Raw genomic sequence first — 18,395 nt, 5'->3', positions numbered from 1 at the left:
AATGGCAGAGCAGACTCAATGGGCTGAATGGCCTAATTCTGCTCCTATATCTTACGAGGTTATGAACATTGGAATGGACCTAATTATCTCGCTCTTTGTGGTACAGAGAGGGTGCTGAATGGCATCCTTCCAACCAGTATGAATCTATGCTTACATAGTACTTTTACATAGTGTTGATGACAAAACCAGTATACTGTATGGTTTATCTAACACAATAAAAAGTCTGACAACACCAGGTTTTAGTCCAACCGATTTATTCGATAATAGACTCACAAGCTTTCGGGGTTATCGAATAAATCTGTTGGACTAAAACCTGGTGTTGTCAGACTTTTTACTGTGTTTATGCCAGTCCAACGCCGGCATACCCACATCATTATCTAACACAAGTCAGTTAAGCTGTTAAAAACAAATAATTTCAATCGCATAGTTCTGTGGATATCTACAACCCTCTCCAATTTCACAGTTTAACTGCTTGAAGGAAATACAATTTCACAAATCATAAATCATTACCATATGTATGCACTTATATAATATCTCACTTCCAATCACATCCAGCCCTGACGCAAATTAAAGAATCCTTCGCATAGGCCATAAATGGTTATCAAAACATTATTACAAACGGGCTTTAGAGTACCAACATTTGCAATTAGACAATGATCTCCTAACCTTGAGCTGTGGTAGTGTAGCAATCACAAACTTCCTATAACCGTCAAACTCACTGCAGGGGTTTCCAACCAGAAAAAGCTCTTGTAGGTGAACATTATGTTTGAGTGACTCCACGCTTGTCAGTTCACCCACAAAGTTGACTGTAAGGTCAAGTTTCTTCAAAAACTCACAACCTGTCAAAGAAGGAGGGAGAAATAATATCACATTCAGAGAATATGATAACCTCTAGAACCAGTATTTCATGTTTTCTTTAAATGGGGGCTTCTGGTAAAAATATTAAATGGAATAAATAGCCATGCCTCTAGGCAACTTTATAGTACAGCTACAAAAACTGAATCTACCCAACAAAGTGGAAATGTGCCAGTATATCCAGTCCACAAAGAGCAGGATATAGGAACAAGAGTAGGCTATTCAGCCCATCAAACCAACTCCACTATTCAATTAGATCACGGTTAATCATCAACTTGAATGTCACCTTTCCACGCTATCCCCATATCCCTTGAGGTTATTACTCTCCAGAAATCTATTGATTTACCTCTTGAATATGTTTAATGATTGAGCTTCCACAAACTTCTGGAGCAACAAATTCCAAAGATTTACCACCCTCAACATTAGATTGAATAAATCCAATCCAACAAATGAAGACTCTTATCTGTCTGCATTGAATCATTAGTAAATCGAAATAGTAATGCAACGCTCTCTAAAGCTAACTTCGGGTTCTGCCAGGACCAACTTGCTCCGGACCTCATTACAATGTTGGTCCAAACATTGACCAAAGAGCTGAAATCCAGAAGTGAGGTGAGAATGACTTCCCTTGAAATCAAGGCAGTAAATCTGTGGAAGGGTCATATGGACATGAAATTTTAATTGCCTCTCTCTCTCCACAGGAGCTGCCAGACCTGCTGAGTTTATCCAGCATTTTCTGCTTTCATTACAACAAATTATCCAGTATGGCATTAAGGGATGCTCGTAAAGTTGAAGAATTGGGTATAGGAGGGTCAACTCTTTACTGGCTGGAGAACTGGGTGCTCCGGTTTCCTCCCACAATCTGAAAGACGTGCTGGTTGGGTGCACTGATCTGAACAGGCACTGGAGTGTGTCGACTAGGGGAATTTCACAGTAACTTCATTGCTGTGTTAATGTAAGCCTTACTTGTGACTAATAAATAAAATGTTAAAAAAATGGAATCACCTAACACAAAAGAGAGTGGTGATGTCAGGAGCCAATCACCTTACTGCCAGGACCTCGCTATAGGAATCCCTCTCGGCAACATATAAGGCCCAACCATCTTCAGTTAGTTCATCAATCACCCTCCTTGTAAAGTCAGAAATGGGATTGTTCATTGATGATTATAGTGTCCAATATCATTCTCAACTCTTCAGATTATGAAGCAATCCAGGCCTGCACGACAATAATCAGGCTTCAGCTGACAAACGGCAAGTAATCTTTGGGTCACACAAGTGCCAGGTAATGACAATCATCAACTAGAGAGAACCTACTCATCTCTCCTTGACATTCAATGGCATTACCATTGCTGAATCCATCCATCATTAGCATCCTGGGGGTGATCAGAAACTTGACTGGATTAGTGACATAAAGACTAAAGGGCAGCACGGTGGTACAGTGGTTAGCACTGCTGCCTCACAGCGCCTGGGACTCAAGTTCAATTCTGGCCTTGGGTCACCGTCTGCGTGGAGTTTGCACATTCTCCCCGTGTTTGCGTTGGTTTCTTCCAGATGCTCCAGTTTCCTCCCACAGTACTAAGACATGTGGATTAGGTTGATTAGCCATGCTAAATTGACCCTACTGTCAGGGGGATTAGCAGGGTAAATATGTGGGGTTATGGAAATAAGGCCTGGGTGGGATTGTGGTCAGTGCAGACTCAAAGGACCGAATGTCCTTCTTCTAACTGTGGGGATTCTATGGATTCAAGAACAAATCAAAGACACAAGAAATGCAATACTGCCCATTTACCTGGATGGGTGCAATTCTAGCACCACCCAAGTAGATTGATCCAGGAGGACTGTGCCTGTGTGGCTGGCATCTCAGCCAGTGCCTGCTTGACTGGCACCTCAATCACCTCAAATAAACATTCACTCCCTTGACCACAGGCACACAGTGGCAGCAGTGTGTACCATCTATAAGATGCATTGCAGCAGTTTGACAAAGATTCCTTTGACAGCACCTTCCAAACTTGCAACTTCTATCACCTTGAAGGACAAGGGTAGCGGATACAGGGGGACCAAATATAAGTTCCCCTCCAAGTCACACTCATCCTGACTAGGAAACATATTACCATTGCTTTACTATCCCTGGGTCAAAATTCTGGAATTCTGTCTCTAACAGCATTGTGGTGTACCTCTATCAGATGGATTGCAGAAGTTCAAAAAAGTGACTCAACAGCACCTCCAGGAGGGAAATGAGGGATGGGCAATATATCTAATTCTTGCCAGTTAAATGTTTAAATTCCATGAATGAATAAATAAGATTGCTCTTTTTGATGTATATTAATGATCTGAACTCAACAGGCAAGATGTAAATTCAAAGTTTGCAAATGATCTGAAACTTGAAAATGCCATACACAGTGAGGAGGATAGACATGTGAGGACACAGACAGATGAAATGCCAGACATACAGAAGGTTAAGTGTAACATGGACGAGCATAAAGTGATTCATTTTGGGAAAAGGGGGGATGAAAAGTTTAAAACTACATCGTACAATGTAGTGTAAATCTGTGAGTGTACTTACACAAGTCTTTGAGGAAGACTGGACAAGTTGTGAAGGCATACAGCATTTTTCCCTTTATAGATAGTCATAGAGTTCAAAAAGTTCTAGCTTCCAGGTGAAGCTAGAATATTGTGGGCAGTCTGGGTACTTCAAAGGATATCAAGGCCTGAGAGAGAGAGTGCAGAAGGGATTTACTAGAATGTACCACAGGGAAAAAAATTCAGTTATGTGGCTAGATTAGAGAAATTTGGTTGTCCTTCTGATAACAGAAAAAGTCATGAGATTTGATAATGGTGTTCAAAATCCTGAAAGGTTTTAGCAAGAGTAAATAAAGGGAAACTGTTTAGAGTGGCACAGGGTCTGTAACCAGAGGTCACAGATTTAAGACGTTTGGCAAAAGATATAAGGTAAAATATCTTGTGCAGTGCTTCGTTATGATTTTTTAGATTTTCAGGTACACAATTCCGTAAATGAGGAGTACTTGAATAAATTTCAGGATCAATTTACCTTCTAAATTTTCTATGCGTTCAATGTTGTTCAATGCCAGATTAAGGTATTCCAGTTTTTTCAGTCTGCCAACATTTTCTGTAAAACAAATGAAACCGCTTCAAAAAATTAAGGACAGTCAATTGGGCCAACAATCAAACTTGAAACGGAAACATATTTCATCAGGCTCCTGGAATGATAGTTATTACGGCCCAGCCTTTGCAATAGAGAAAAGGTAAAGCTAACAGTGTTGTGTTGCACGAGTTGTCTTGCTCCTCCAAGCATTTCACTCTAATATGTCGAGAGAGTGAATTTGCAGCATTTATGCATTAGATAACCACTACAGTCACCAGGAAAAAAAAGGCTTGTCCAATAAAGTATATTTCTAATAATCTGTTGAGTTTTAATTCATGCCAAACAACCAACCTGACATTGAATTTCTGTTTTTTTGAAGTGTGAAGACTGACTCAAGGTTGGTCTAGAGTCGGGCAAGGATGGGTGGCAGGGTGGGGGCAAAAAAGGGAGGAACATCCCATTGGATGGCTCCAAAGCAGTTCAATTCTCAAAGAAAGAAAGACGTTAAAAATATTAAAGGATATGAAGCTAAATTGGATGAATGAATTTAAGTTACAGATTAGCCACGATCTAATTGAATGATGGTACAAGCTGGAGAGCTGAATGTTTGGATACTACCAGAATTTTACAAACAATACACCTCTAATCATTATATGATATTGTTATAATGAAGGGTGGCATGGTAGCACAGTGGTTAGCATTGCTGCCTCACAGCAACAGGGATAGGGTTTGATTCCCAGACTGAGTCACTGTCTGAGTGGAGTTGCGCATTCTCCCTGTGTCTGTGTGTTTCCTCTGGGTGCTCTGGTTTCCTACCACAGTCCAAAGATGTGCGGGTTAGGTTGATTGGCCATCCTAAATTAGTTTCGGAGGGGGATTAGCAGGGTAAATGTGTGGGGTTATGGAGATAGGATGGGATTGTTGTCGATGCAGGCTTGATGAGCCAAATGGCCTCCTTTTGTACTGTAGGGATTCTATGATTCTAAATACAGCGAACAAATTGGAAGGACTTGCTGGAGCGAGTTCCTACACAATTTAGCTGGCTCAGTTAGTGGATAATGGGATTCATAATCCCAAAATCATTGCATGATTTTTTTCTTAAATATTCATTTTATTGATTTCGACCAGTGATGAAACTCAACAATAAATGGCACTAATAGGTTGCTGAAGAAAAATGTAATGACCTGTCATTCCCAGGCAACTTGTATTCACTGCATGAACATTTATTTTAAAATATTTGAACTCTCATTAAAATAGAGTGGTGATTTTTTTCTAGTGGAGGGAAAGGTTGCTTCTGGTACAATTTTAATCTGTCAGTTTTTAGGCAATTGCTATCGCTGCATCATTTTTTGCCATAAAGTTGCAAGAAAACTGGTGATATCAATAACAACATGGATTTTCTGATTCTTCTACATAAGAACAGGAATAAGAATGGGATGGCCCATGAACCTACTCCATCATTCAATACTATCATGGCTGATCTTCAGCTTTAACTCCACTTTCCTGCCCATTACCCATATCCCATGATTCCCTGAGACACCAAAAATCTGTTTACCTCAGTCTTGAAAATATTCAACAATGTACCATCCATCACCCCAGTTCAAAGGTTCACAAACCCACGAGTGAAGAAATTTTTCCTCATCGTGGTCCCAAATGATTCACACCTTGTCCTGAGACTGGGTCCCTGTGTTCTCGATTACTCAAACAGGTAAACATCTTTCAGTATCTATCCTGTCAAGACCCATTTACTGTACAACCTCCAGTACAATATGTCCATCCTTAATACTCAAAGTACTCCAGATGTGGTCTCAACAAAGCGCTGTACAACTGCAGATTTCCTCTTTTTTGTGCATTTCAATCCTTTTGTGTTAAAGGACAACATACCATTTTCTTTCCAAACTGCTTGCACTAACTCCTTGCTAACTTTGTGTTCCTTGTACAAGTACACCCAAGTCCCTCTGAACATCACTATTCACTGATAAGTTTTATTTACTTTTTAAAATATGTGCAGCTCTGGTCGCCACATTATAGGAAGGATGTAATCACAATAGAAGAAATGCAGAGGAAATTCACCAGGATGTTGCTTGGGATGGAACATTTAAGTTATAAGGTAAAGTTGGATAGGCTTGGGTTGTTTTTGCTGGGGCACAGAAGACTGTTTAAGATTATGAGGGGCATGGACAGAGTGGATAGGAAGCAGCTGTTCCCCTTAGTTGGATGGTCAGTTTCAAGGGAACACAAGTTGAAAGTGAGAGGTTTGGGGGGATTTGAGAAAAAAAAAACTTTTTTTCCCAGGTGGTAGTGACGGTATGGAATGTACAACCTGGGAGGGTGGTGGAGGTGGGATGCCTCACATCCTTTAAAAAGTACCTGGATAAGTACTTGGCATGCCATAACATTCAAGGCTACAGGCCAAGTGCTGGAATTAGGTGGGCAGGTCAGGACACTTCTTGTGTCAGTGCAGACTCAATGGGCTATAGGGCCTCTCTTGCACTGTAGTATTCTGTGATTCTGCTTTTCTGTTCTTACCATTAAAAGTAATAACATCGTGCTTCCCCATATTATACGCCATTTGACATCGTTATCCACTTATTTAATTCATAAGTAATATTTATAATTTTAAATTGTAATATATCAATTACTTCTTTGTACTGTCAGATGGCAATCCTGTGGCTCAGTCTGTAGTACTTCTGCCTCTGAGCTAGGCAGCCTCAGGTTCAAGTCCCACTCCAGCACTGTTGACCCTGGAAGGTCAACAGTGCTAGAGTTCTCAACACCAATTCTAGTTCTCATGTAGTCTCACGGTATCAAGTCAAACATGGGCAAGGAAATCTCTTTCATGTACTACCCCCTCAGCTGGTGAATCAGTACCCGTTCATGTTGAACACCACTTGGCGGAAGCACTGAGGGTGGAGAGGTGCACAATGTACTCTGGGTCGGGGACTTCAATGTCCATTAGGTAGCACCATTACTGACTGGGTTGGCTAACTGGGTCTGTAGCAGGTGGTGAGGGAACCAACAAAAGGGAAGAACATATTCAACCTCACCCTCAATAGCCTGTCTGCCACAGATGCATCAGTCCATGACAGTAGGGTGACCACAGCACAGTCCTTGTGGGGACAAGTCTGGTTTTCATGTTAGGGATACCCTCCTTTGTGTTGTGTGCCACTGCCACCATGCTAAATGGGATAGATTTCAAAACTAGGCATCCATGGGGCACTGTGGGCCATCAGCAGTCGCACAATTGTATTCAACCACAATCTGCAACTTCATGGCCATTACCACCAAGACAGGGGATTAAGAGAGCAGAAGAGCAAGCCAGGAGCAAAACCTGGATTACATAAAATGAGGTGTCAACCTGGTGAAGCTAAAATACAAGACTACTTGTATGCCAAACAGCATAAACAGCAAGTGAAATAGATCAGATCCAAGCACTGCAGTCCTGCCAAATACAGTCGCTAATGGTGGTGGACAATTAAACAATTCACCTGAGGCTCAGCTCCAGGATATCACTGCAGGAGTCCCTCAGGGTAGGCACAACCATCTTCAGTTGCTTCATCAATGACCTTTCTTCCATCGTAAGGTTACAAGTTAGGGATGTTTGTTGATAATTGTGCAATGTTTAGCACCATTTGCAACTCCTCAGATACTGAAACAGTCCATGCCTAAATGCAGCAAGACCTGTATCACGACCAAGGAATAGAGGGGTATGGGGAACTGGCACAGAAAAGGATTTGAGACGAGCATAGATCAGCTATGATTGTATTGAATGGTGAAGGGCTTGGTGATCATATTGAATGGCGGAGCAGACTTAAAGGGCCTGGTGACCTTCTCCTGCCTCCATCTCGTGTTGTTCTGTTCTCCTGTTGGACATGGTCATTGCCAGGCACTTGTGTGGCAGTAATGTTACTTGCCACTTGACAGCACAAGCCTGGATATTGTCATTTAATGGCATGGCCATCACTGAATTCTCCACTATCAACACCCGAGGGTTACTGTTGACCAGAAACAGAACTGTCATACAAAGACCATATGTTGAAAAGCAGGCCAGGCACTAAGGATCCTGCAGTATGTATCTGGCTTCCTGGCTCTCCAAAGCCATTGTAAGTCATAAGTCAAGAGTGTGACTCTCTCCTTGCTGGATGAGTAAACACATACTCAAGAAGCCCAGCACCATCCAGGACAAAGCAGGCTGTTTGATTGGCATCCTTTCCACATTGTTTCCCTCCACCACTGATGCACAGATGCATGTAGGAACTCACCAAGGTTCCTTAGTATTTCCCAAACCCACAACCACTACTATCTAGGACAAGAGAAACAGATACCAGAGAACACAACCACCTTGAAGTTCCTCTCCAAGCTACTCACCATCCTAACTTAGAAATGTATTACCCACCGCTCCTTCACTGTAACTGGGTCAAAATTCTGGAATTGCTTCGCTAGCAGCACAGTGGGTTTACTTACACCACATAAACTGTAACGATTCAAGAAGGTAGCTCACCACCACCTTCTCAAGGGCAATTAGAGATAGGCAATGAATGCTGGGCTAGCCAGTAAAGACCACATCCATTAAAAAAAAATCAACAAGCTAAAAGAAAAATAATAAACTGGAGTAGAAACCTCAAGTAAAATTGACTCAGTCAGCAAGGTTGCCGCAAATTCCTTCAAACCAGTTATAAATGGTAAATTTGCACATAAAAGTTCACCCTCTGGTGGCAAGAAAAGTTTACAACACTTAGCTGCAGTTCTACCTCGCAGTACAAGTACTAACCAGTTATGGGTTGGTGATCTTCTAAGTTCAGACATAATCAGGAAAGTATGGTTGTACGGTAACAATAACTCATTTAGATGGCACTTCTAGCATTATAAAATATCCAAAATTAAACAGTGATCCAGCCACATGAGGCAATATGAGAGCAGTTAATCAAAAGCTTGGCCAGGCGTAGGCTTTAAAAAGCATTTTAAAAGGAGAATGGTAGAAATTCAGGGGGGGTTTAATCAAATTTTAAAATGATTACAGCTTAGAAGTAGGCAATTTGGCTTGCTGTGTCTGTGCTTACTCTATGAAAGAGCAACCCAGCTAGTCTTGTAATTCAATCTCTTCTGAAAGTCACAATTGTATCTGCCTCTGTAACACTCTCAGGTACTCAGATCATACCCATTCATTATGTAAAAAACATTTCCCTCATTCTGACTTTGGTTCTTTTCCCAATCATTTTAAATAGGTTTTCTCGAGTTTTTCACCCTTTTACAAATGGGAACAGTTGCCCTCTATTCACCTTGATCAAATCTCATCTCAGTCTTCTCCTCTGTCACAAGAACAACCCCAGTTTCTGCAGTCTATCTACATGTTTAAAGTCCTTCATCCCTGGAATCATTCTCATAAATCTTTATCGCATCTTCTCTAAAGTCTTCATATTTTCTTAAGTGCAATGCCAGAATAGGACAAATATTTCAGTTGAGTTACTTTTGTACTTTATCCCTCATTTATAAAATCCGGAATTGCTTTTTAACTACTTTCTCAACCTGCCCTGCTACCTTTAAGAATTAATTAGTGTAGATATATTCCAGGTCTCTTTGCTCCTGCATCTCCTTTAGAAGTGGCTAGCCTGGATTGAAAATAAGAAGTCAACAAGAACAAGCACAGAGCTGAGAGGTGACTTGAAAGATAGAAAGATCTACCCCTACAATGGCGTCTTGTGTTTTTTTTTACATATGATCCAGCTGCCAATAGTGCTGTAACCCTCAGACCTATAAGAAGCAATTAAAAAGCCACCCTTAGAGTTGTTACAGCATCATATTTGTGCTAGCCCTCTGAGGAAGCAATTCACTAGGTGTCATTCCCCTATCTTTACCCAAAGTCCTGCAAATTTTTCCTTTTCCAAATAATTTGTATACTTATTTTTTGTATTATTATTCATTTCCTTTTCATTTCATTCACCCACAACACATGCCAGACTATCATAGCTGATAGGATGTGTAGACTTTAATTCTAAGTCTTCACTAAGAATGTTTTTTAAAAAACTACCACAGCAAAAACGGACAAACACTAACCTGTCAAAGAACCGTAACAATGTTCAAGGCAGTATTTTGTTTTCTCGTACAAAGGGCATGCTTTTCCATGCCTGCATTTTTAAGTGTAATGTGATCTTGTCTGTATATGGGCATTGTCAAAAATAATTTGCCTGAAAGCAGGTTTCTCAATAAAACAGATGTTGTAGCCATTGCGTATTTGTTTCTAGAAATACTCAAATGTGATCTGTTCAGGCAATAGTATAGTTTCAGAACCTGTATCCTTTACTTAATTAGCTGTTCTTTGCAGTGAAAGTCTAAGTGAATTTATCACGTTAATTTGAAATGATGGTTAAACTCCCTTGCAACGGGCAAGTTTACTTAACATCAACAAATAAAAAAAAACTCACTATTATACATTTTCAGCAAATTTGATGGAACTTACCAATCTTAGGAATCAAGTTATTTTGAAAGTAGACAATTTTTAGATCTCTGCACCACTTGTCAATGTGCTCAATTCTCTCGATTTCTTGCTGGTGTAAAGAAATTTCTTCCAGTGAAAAGATCTCGCAGTCATTATGTTCTGCTCGTTGCCTAATCAGACTTTCAGTAACTGGAAGAGAATAAGAATCAGTGAAGTGAGTGGGCTACATGGAACTTAAAAAAAACTTACTTGTTTTCTACAAACTATCAGCTGAAGGATTTCAGTCAAGGAAACCAAATCTGGTTTAGCTGAGCCTCTGAAAGGAGAAAAGAAAGTTTAGCAACATTTAACTATCATCTGAACTGGATGGTTAGATTTCAGGCTTGATACCACTGAACAATATAAGAACTTTATGAGTTGATCCAGATGATTTGTTTCTGAGTGTGTTTGGTGTCACTGGACATTGATAATTTAGCGATGGTTTTCAGTACTCAGACGGAGCATTGATGCTGATTCCATTCTCTTCTCTAACCCACACAGCACTCAGCCGCCTACGAACTCGCTCAAGTCTCAAAGACGACTCCCTGCCGCTGCCCGATCAGAGCAACCTGCTGCCCCCGATTGTCCCGCAGAAGCTGCGGGCCGGCCACGACCCCCCCCCGCTGGGAGGCAGCGAGCGGCTCAGCTGGATGAGTTACACTAAGGATGCGTTGTTGCTCCTTGGCTCTGAGCTGGACACCGGCTTAGAGGCCTCAGGCCTAGCCGCCACATCCCCTCTATCGGCTCCCACTTACTTCGCACCATCTCGGTGCCTCCTCACTTAACTCCGGCACCTTGGGGCTGGAAGCGACCGGTAACCCTGAAAACTGAGCCCCGCCCCTTGTAACCTTGGTAACTGACAGCCCCGTCCCTGTAACCGTGGAAACTGAGCCCCGCCCCCTAGACACTGACAATCCCGCCCTTGTAACCCTGGAAACTGAGTCCCGCCCCTAATCCTGGAAACTGACAGCCCCGTCCACTGTAGCCCTGGAAACACAGTAAAAAGTCTGACAACACTAGGTATTAGTCCAACCGATTTATTTGATAATATACTCGCAAGCTTTCGGGGTTAGCCCCTTCGTCAGGTGAATGGAGAGTTCTGGCCTCAGACAGAGCATATAAAGCACAGACAGTTTAGAGATTACTGATTAGAATGCGAATCCTTACACCTAACCTGCTGTTCAAGACCTGAAGTGGCTGACAATGTGAGTGGAAGGAGCACTGATCACAGTTTAAAGAGATGTGTATTGTCTCCAGACAGTACAGTAAGTGAGGTTTTGCAAACCCAGGCAAGTCACGGGGGTTACAGATAGTGTGACATGAACCTCATGTCTGTCTGTGCTTTATATGCTCTGTCTGAGGCCAGAACTCTCCAGTCACCTGACGAAGGGGCTAACCCCGAAAGCTTGTGAGTATATTATCAAATAAATAGGTTGGACTAAAACCTGGTGTTGTCAGACTTTTTACTGTGTTTACGCCAGTCCAACGCCGGCATACCCACAACATGCCCTGGAAACAGACAGCCCCACCCACTGTAGCCCCGGCAATTTACCAGTCCCAGGAGTTCAGGAATAAATTCCCATTGCTGGAAGTCGTTGTTGTTACAGATTTAGGGAACCCACAATATTCCACATGGGACCAGAGGTCGGCAGTATGACTAAAGGACTTCTCCACATCGACCCATTCCTCTGATGAAAATATTGCAGATAATTGTAAAAAACTCCGCTGCGATGTTTTTATTGTGGTCCTGCGTTCTCTGACGAGTCTGAACTTATATACACTATTAATGCTTGTGGGCCCTGCGGCCATTGAAAAATTCACATTGTTTGTCTTCCAAAGAGACAGAGGAAGAAAAGTAAACTCCGAGATAATCCTGATAAAGTTCAAGAACATCCGTCTCCTGCTAAAAACATAATCCTTGACAGCTTCATTGAATTGAACACATGTCTATCTTTATATGGCCGTCCTAAAAATATTGGCAAAAACATGTGCGTTTGGAACTCTCACTGAAGACCTAATCAGGGATCGAGTGGTTTGTGGAATAGATAGCGATTTAGTCTACAAACAGCTGCTGTGAGAAAAAGACGGTACATTAAAAACAGCCCTCAATACCTACACGTTAAACAATTTGAACGACAAAGCAGAGATTTTAGGTGGGAAACCAAGGTATTTACAGTGCAGTGTAGGCCTTTCCCCACCACAGTGGCCAGCACCCATCAACCAGAAAAGCTTGTTTTGCACATGGTAGAAGATGTAAGAAATGTGGGAAACGGAGTCACTTTGCACAAGTGCTACAGATACAAACCACAGCAGCATTTCTCGTCATCAACAATAAAGCAGCTGTTCAATTCTCTAAAGCGAGGAGTAAGGTGAATGAGTTGGAGTTTAACCAAAGCAGTGAAGCTACAGAGCCTCCAACAAAACAGTACTGTGACAGTGTTAACTAACTTCCAGGAAAGGGTGAGACCATCACCACTCTCAACATAATTAACAGTAATGCCAAACTTAAAGTCAAGATTGACACTGGAGCAAAGGGTAATGTGCTTTCCAGCCCAAGGGAAATAGTCCAATATGCAACACCAGATCCTATCACCCAGACGTGCCTCGTGGATTATGGTGAACAGTCAATCCATACTGAAGGTGTAAAAACACTCCACTGCATACAGGGAAATTTCAATTTCCATATTGTTGACCAGAACATAAAACCACTGCTGGGACTTCAGGACAGCATTGCACTGGGGCTCATACAACTTGGACCAGAAGTACATGCTCTATAATTCCAAGCTCCACATATGACAGCACATTATGACCTCTTCAACTGAGACATCATTGGTAAGCTATCAGTTGCATACACAGAATCGTAGAATCCTATCGTGCAGAAGGAGACCATTCGGTCCATCAAGTCTGTACTGACCACAATCCCACCCAGGCCCTATCCCCTTAACCCCATTCATTTACCCTCACTAGTCCCCCAGACACCAAGAGGCAATTTAGCAGGTTTGACAGAATCTTTTCGATGAGGAATTTTCAAAGCTAACCATATTCACATCTCCAGTAGGCACACATTGTTTTTGTCTATGGGATCTCTACTGGCATGGAGGTTTACAAGTGGTGCATGGAGTAACTCTTTGCAGGCCAACTCTGCGAGATCATTGTTGATGGCATCTTTGTTTGGGACCATACTATGCAAGAACATGATGCACACCTTTCTCTTGACAGAATCAGGACGATCCAACTAAACCTAACCCATGTGAAATGTAGATTCAGGGTTAACCAGGTGCCTTACATGGGCCATTTACTCTCAGATGATGGTGCAAAACCCAATCCAGAGAAGACAAGGGTATATGACATGACAGGTGGCCATGCCCATGCCCATGGACAAGCACAATTCACAACTCACAACATTTTCTTGATATGACAAATTATCTTTCTAAATTTAATCTGTAGTATAATGAGGTCATTGAATCTCTGTCAACTCCTTTACCTGGACATCGAATAGTGCTGACAAGAGCATTGCACAGTGGTCTTCACTGACTCAAACAAGCACTCGCAGCTGCATAGAATTATAATACTTTGATATTCGAGCACCTGTACTCATTTCAGGAGATAGCTCCCAGCACAGACCTAGCACAGTCTGCAGTTAGAATGGCAGATCAACAGCCTTTGCTTCAAGGGCCCACACTAAATACTGACATGCGTTGTGCATAGATTTAAAGGGAACTTCTTGCTTTAGTCCTCGCCTGTCAGAAATATCATTGATGGTCACCCTGCAACTATTGAAACAGATCGCCAGCTACTCATAACTATCTTCAAAAAGCCTCTCCATACTGTGTCTGCAAGTCTGCAATGCACAATGCTAAAGTTACAATGCTACAATCTCTGTCATCTACAAGCATGGCAAGGGACTGTACTTGGCTGATGCCCTCTCCAAAGCTTTCCTACATACCACAGATTAGGCGAATTATGAGATAGATTATGATAATAGAGATGCTGTCCTCTTGTCAATTTCAGGACATCAAACAGGCCTTACAGCAGACATTACCTGCAGCCAACTGCATGACATCACCATGAAGGCAGACCAGAATTCTCAAGGGAGCTTCCCAATAGCTCCGCACATTTTTTGACATCAGAGATGAACTGACCGTACAGGATGGACAAATACTGCATTGCTAGAAATTTGTCATACCACACAGAACTGCACCAAGGGCACCCTGGGTTGTAAGCAACCAGATACAGGGCCAAGGAATCACTGTACTGGCGTTCCATGTACACAGACGTGGAAAATGAAATCTCCAGATGCGCACCATGCAATGCACTCAAGCCACATCAAACAAAGAAACTGCTGCATTTCCAAAAGGTCCCGGACCTCCCATGGTCATTTGCAGCAGCTGACATCTTCAAGTTGAATGGTAACCAACATTTAACCTTAGTTGATTTGCATTCCGGGTGGTTTGAACTCGACTGCCTGTCAAACATAACGCAGAAAATAGTAATCAACAAACCTAAGAGACATTTTGTCACACAGTGTTCCACAGAGACTTATGACAGACAACACTCACCAATTCATCTCCACTGAATTTTGCAATTTTTCATGCAAATGGAATTTTGAGCACATCACGTATAGCCCCTTGTCTCCACAGTCAAATGGCCTGGCGGAACAGGTGGTTCATTCAGCCAAGCATCTTCTAAAGAAATATGCACAGGATCACACACTGCTATGCTTCACCCTTCCACCTGTGAAATTCATCACGACAGGCCCTGCCCTCATCAGCACAATTACTTTTTTCCAGGTACACCAGGACCACAATTCCTTCTGCTAAAACTCTGCTGCATCCAAACTTGAAAACAAAGTGCATGATGAAACACAGATTGAGAAGGAAAACACACTATGATTGAGGCCACAGACTCTGCCGTCTAACACCAGATCAAAGTCAGGATTCAGGCTACATGTAGCCATGACCAGTTGACGGCGGCACACAGCAATGCCCCGTAACTGAACAGTTACTTGGTAACCTCAGATGGTACGCAGTCGCCACCACCTTCTGCAAGTATCAGAATCAGCACTAACAGATAACACAGCACTTCAGTCATCCAGCATATGCCATCACTCCCCTGCACATTTCCCATAGCCCTGTAGATATTTTCACTTCAACAATTTATTAAATTACGAACATGCAGTCTCCTACAGAGGCCAACACAGCAAATCCTGCACCTGTCGTGTGTTGCTAACAGTGAAGACACCGGCCACAGAAATACTACACCACCGCCAACTAGTGTAATCACGTACTCAGGGCACCTAAGCAGGCAAAACACATGATTCCGGGACTTTATTACCACTTAGTTTAGAACTGACTTTTGAATTTCAGGTTTCTTTGTTGAAAATTCTTGTTGTCGGTGATTTAGGGAACTCTCAACTTTCTCCAATCACCATGGAAAGCACCAGTCCCACCCATGACCATGAAAACAGCCAGCTGTGTGTCTGTAGCCATGGAAATTGCCCAGCCCTGCCTTACATGGAAACAACCAAATATACCTTGCTGCTGTAACTATGAAAATCACCTGCACCACTTTACCATAGCTCTAGCAAAGGCAGCAGGTTTCAGCATGTAGAAAGAAGTTTTCAGACACTTGCACACTGAATCTGGGAGAGGTATTTTACGCAACACTTTTCATGGATAATGAGTTACGCAACTTTAATTTTAACAAAACCATGCTGATTAATCTCTGCTTTTCCAAATGAAGTCCCACAGACTTTTTCCAAAAATTTATGCCCCACTGAGTTTAGACTGAGTGGTGTGTAAACAAAACATAAAAGGTTATCTGATCATGTTCCCCCCCACCCCCACCACTCCCATTCCCTCAATGTCAAGAATTTATATTGTCAAGGTACATTAAAATTTATTTATATTCCACGCTGCTTTTTAAATATAATGATGTCTATGTCCTGGATAAATTCATATATGACATGGGTGTAACAGCTACAACTGGAGTATTGTGCCATGGAGAAGATGAGATTCTCATTCTCCTGAAAAAAGATTCAAAAGATAATTTAATAAATATTTTCACTTCAATTTACAGGGCTATGGGAAACGAGCAGGGGAGTGGAATTAATTGGGTAAGTCTAGCAATGGGCTGACATAGGCAGTATGAGTCGAACAGCCTCGGTCTGTGCAGTGTCATTCTATGATTCTAGAAGTTGGGCGGATCTCTACAACATGATTTCCACCCAACGCATTAAGCAAGACTTTATTTTTTCAGATGCCGACAAATATCCTTTGGATTCCCAACCTTTTATTGACAGTTTCACAATCATACAATGCAGAGTGAATCTTTAAATCAAGAGTGTCTTGAGATTTTTCATGAGCCAGTTGTTGCATACCACTGGAACCTCAGGGCCCAAATATAAATATATCTCAAGTTACACATCTGAATGGATCTCAGTGTTCTGATTTGGCATTTGTCTTTCAATGGGACAACTCTGCTAAAAACAAATCTTTCCAAATTTCAAGTTCCATGAAATTCAAAAAAGGGCAACCTAGCAAAAATCAAAGATAACCACAAATGGAACACAGTTAACTTTGTCTCACATTCCAGATTTATGCAACAGAAATGGGCCATGATTCACTCAAAGGATCCCAAGCCCTCTTACTTTGGGTCCAGGGTGATGTCTATGATCTGGCTCGGGGGCAATTACAATCCTAGCAGTGGCTATTGTTCCAATGGTGCTACTCTGATTGAATATCTGCCAGCCCTTTGATAGTCTTGATGTGGAGATGCCAGCGTTGGACTGGGGTAAACACAGTAAGAAGTCTGACAACACCAGGTTTAAGTCCAACTAATTTATTTGATAGTAAACTCACAAGCTTTTGAGGTTCCCCTCTTCGTCAGGTGAATCCTGACGAAGAGGTAAACCTCGGTTGGACTTAAACCTGGTGTTATCAGACTTCTTACTGTGTTAGCCCTCTGATAGTCCGATAGTCCAGCAGCTCCAGGAGGTGGAACGGACGTGAGCCCCAAGAGCTGACAGCAGACAAGTCTGATAGCAACAGAATCAGAATGGGTCTCCAGGAAACAGCTGAGACAGGGTTGCCCCTGACTTCCTGGCCTCCCATGGAGATCTTAGCCGCCCTGACAAAGCGCAAGATGACAAAGTGTTCAAAAACATTTGTATATTTCCAGGCAGTGCACACCACAATAAAGGCTTTTATTAGATTAATTATTCTCCTGTGGTATTCCTTAAGGGGAGTTATAGGATAAGCTTTTTTTAAACAAAGAAAATCACAGCATTGATAATGGTAAGTCAAATAATGTGTTTATAGAATCAGGTTATTCAGTCTATAATAATTCAGGAAAGCCTGGTTAGTTCACCTTGCATGATGATTTGTGTGGTGCAAAATAAAGCCAACAGTGTGGATTCAACCCCTGTAGTGATTAAAGTAGTTCTCGAGGCCTGTCCCTTTCTCTTGCTGTGGGTATGCCAGCGTTGGACTGGCATAAACACAGTAAAAAGTCTGACAACACCAGGTTTTAGTCCAACCGATTTATTTGATAATACTCACAAGCTTGAGGTTTCCCTCTTCGTCGGGTGAATGGAGAGTTCTGGCCTCAGACAGAGCATATAAAGCACAGACAGTTTAGAGATTACTGATTAGAATGCGAATCCTTACACCTAACCTGCTGTTCAAGACCTGAAGTGGCTGACAATGTGAGTGGAAGGAGCGCTGATCACAGGTTACAGAGATGTGTATTGTCTCCAGACAGTACAGTAAGTGAGGTTTTAAACCTCATTCGCATTCTAATCAGTAATCTCTAAACTGTCTGTGCTTTATATGTTCTGTCTGAGGCCAGAACTCTCCATTCACCTGACGAAGAGGGAAACCTCGAAAGCTTGTATTATCAAATAAATCGGTTGGACTAAAACCTGGTGTTGTCAGACTTTTTACTGCCTTTGTCTTGCCCCATCGTG

At 42.0% G+C, this 18,395-nt stretch overlaps 1 protein-coding gene across 2 annotated transcripts in view; it reads right to left on the bottom strand.

The window, feature by feature from the left end:
- The window catches only part of dnaaf11 (dynein axonemal assembly factor 11), a 49,378-nt gene extending 38,097 nt beyond the window's left edge, over positions 1 to 11,281 (bottom strand). The window contains exons 1-4 of one of the 2 annotated variants that reach the window (XM_080194273.1): positions 11,185 to 11,281; positions 10,412 to 10,579; positions 3,901 to 3,978; positions 667 to 839 (exon numbers count right to left, since the gene is read on the bottom strand). In XM_080194273.1, the coding sequence (XP_080050399.1) occupies positions 667 to 839; positions 3,901 to 3,978; positions 10,412 to 10,579; positions 11,185 to 11,194 (429 nt within the window). In that variant the 5' untranslated portion in view covers positions 11,195 to 11,281. Of the gene's footprint in view, positions 1 to 666; positions 840 to 3,414; positions 3,545 to 3,900; positions 3,979 to 10,411; positions 10,580 to 11,184 lie in introns of those variants that run through there. The other variant, XM_080194274.1, reaches the window with a different exon arrangement.
- Between the last annotated feature and the right edge of the window lie 7,114 nt (positions 11,282 to 18,395).

Source organism: Carcharhinus amblyrhynchos, chromosome 8, assembly GCF_965287045.1.
Source record: "Carcharhinus amblyrhynchos chromosome 8, sCarAmb.v2.hapA, whole genome shotgun sequence".
NCBI classification, from domain to species: domain Eukaryota; kingdom Metazoa; phylum Chordata; class Chondrichthyes; order Carcharhiniformes; family Carcharhinidae; genus Carcharhinus; species Carcharhinus amblyrhynchos.
The sequence above is the reverse complement of the archived record's forward strand: the minus strand, read 5'-3'. Positions and strand labels throughout refer to the sequence as shown.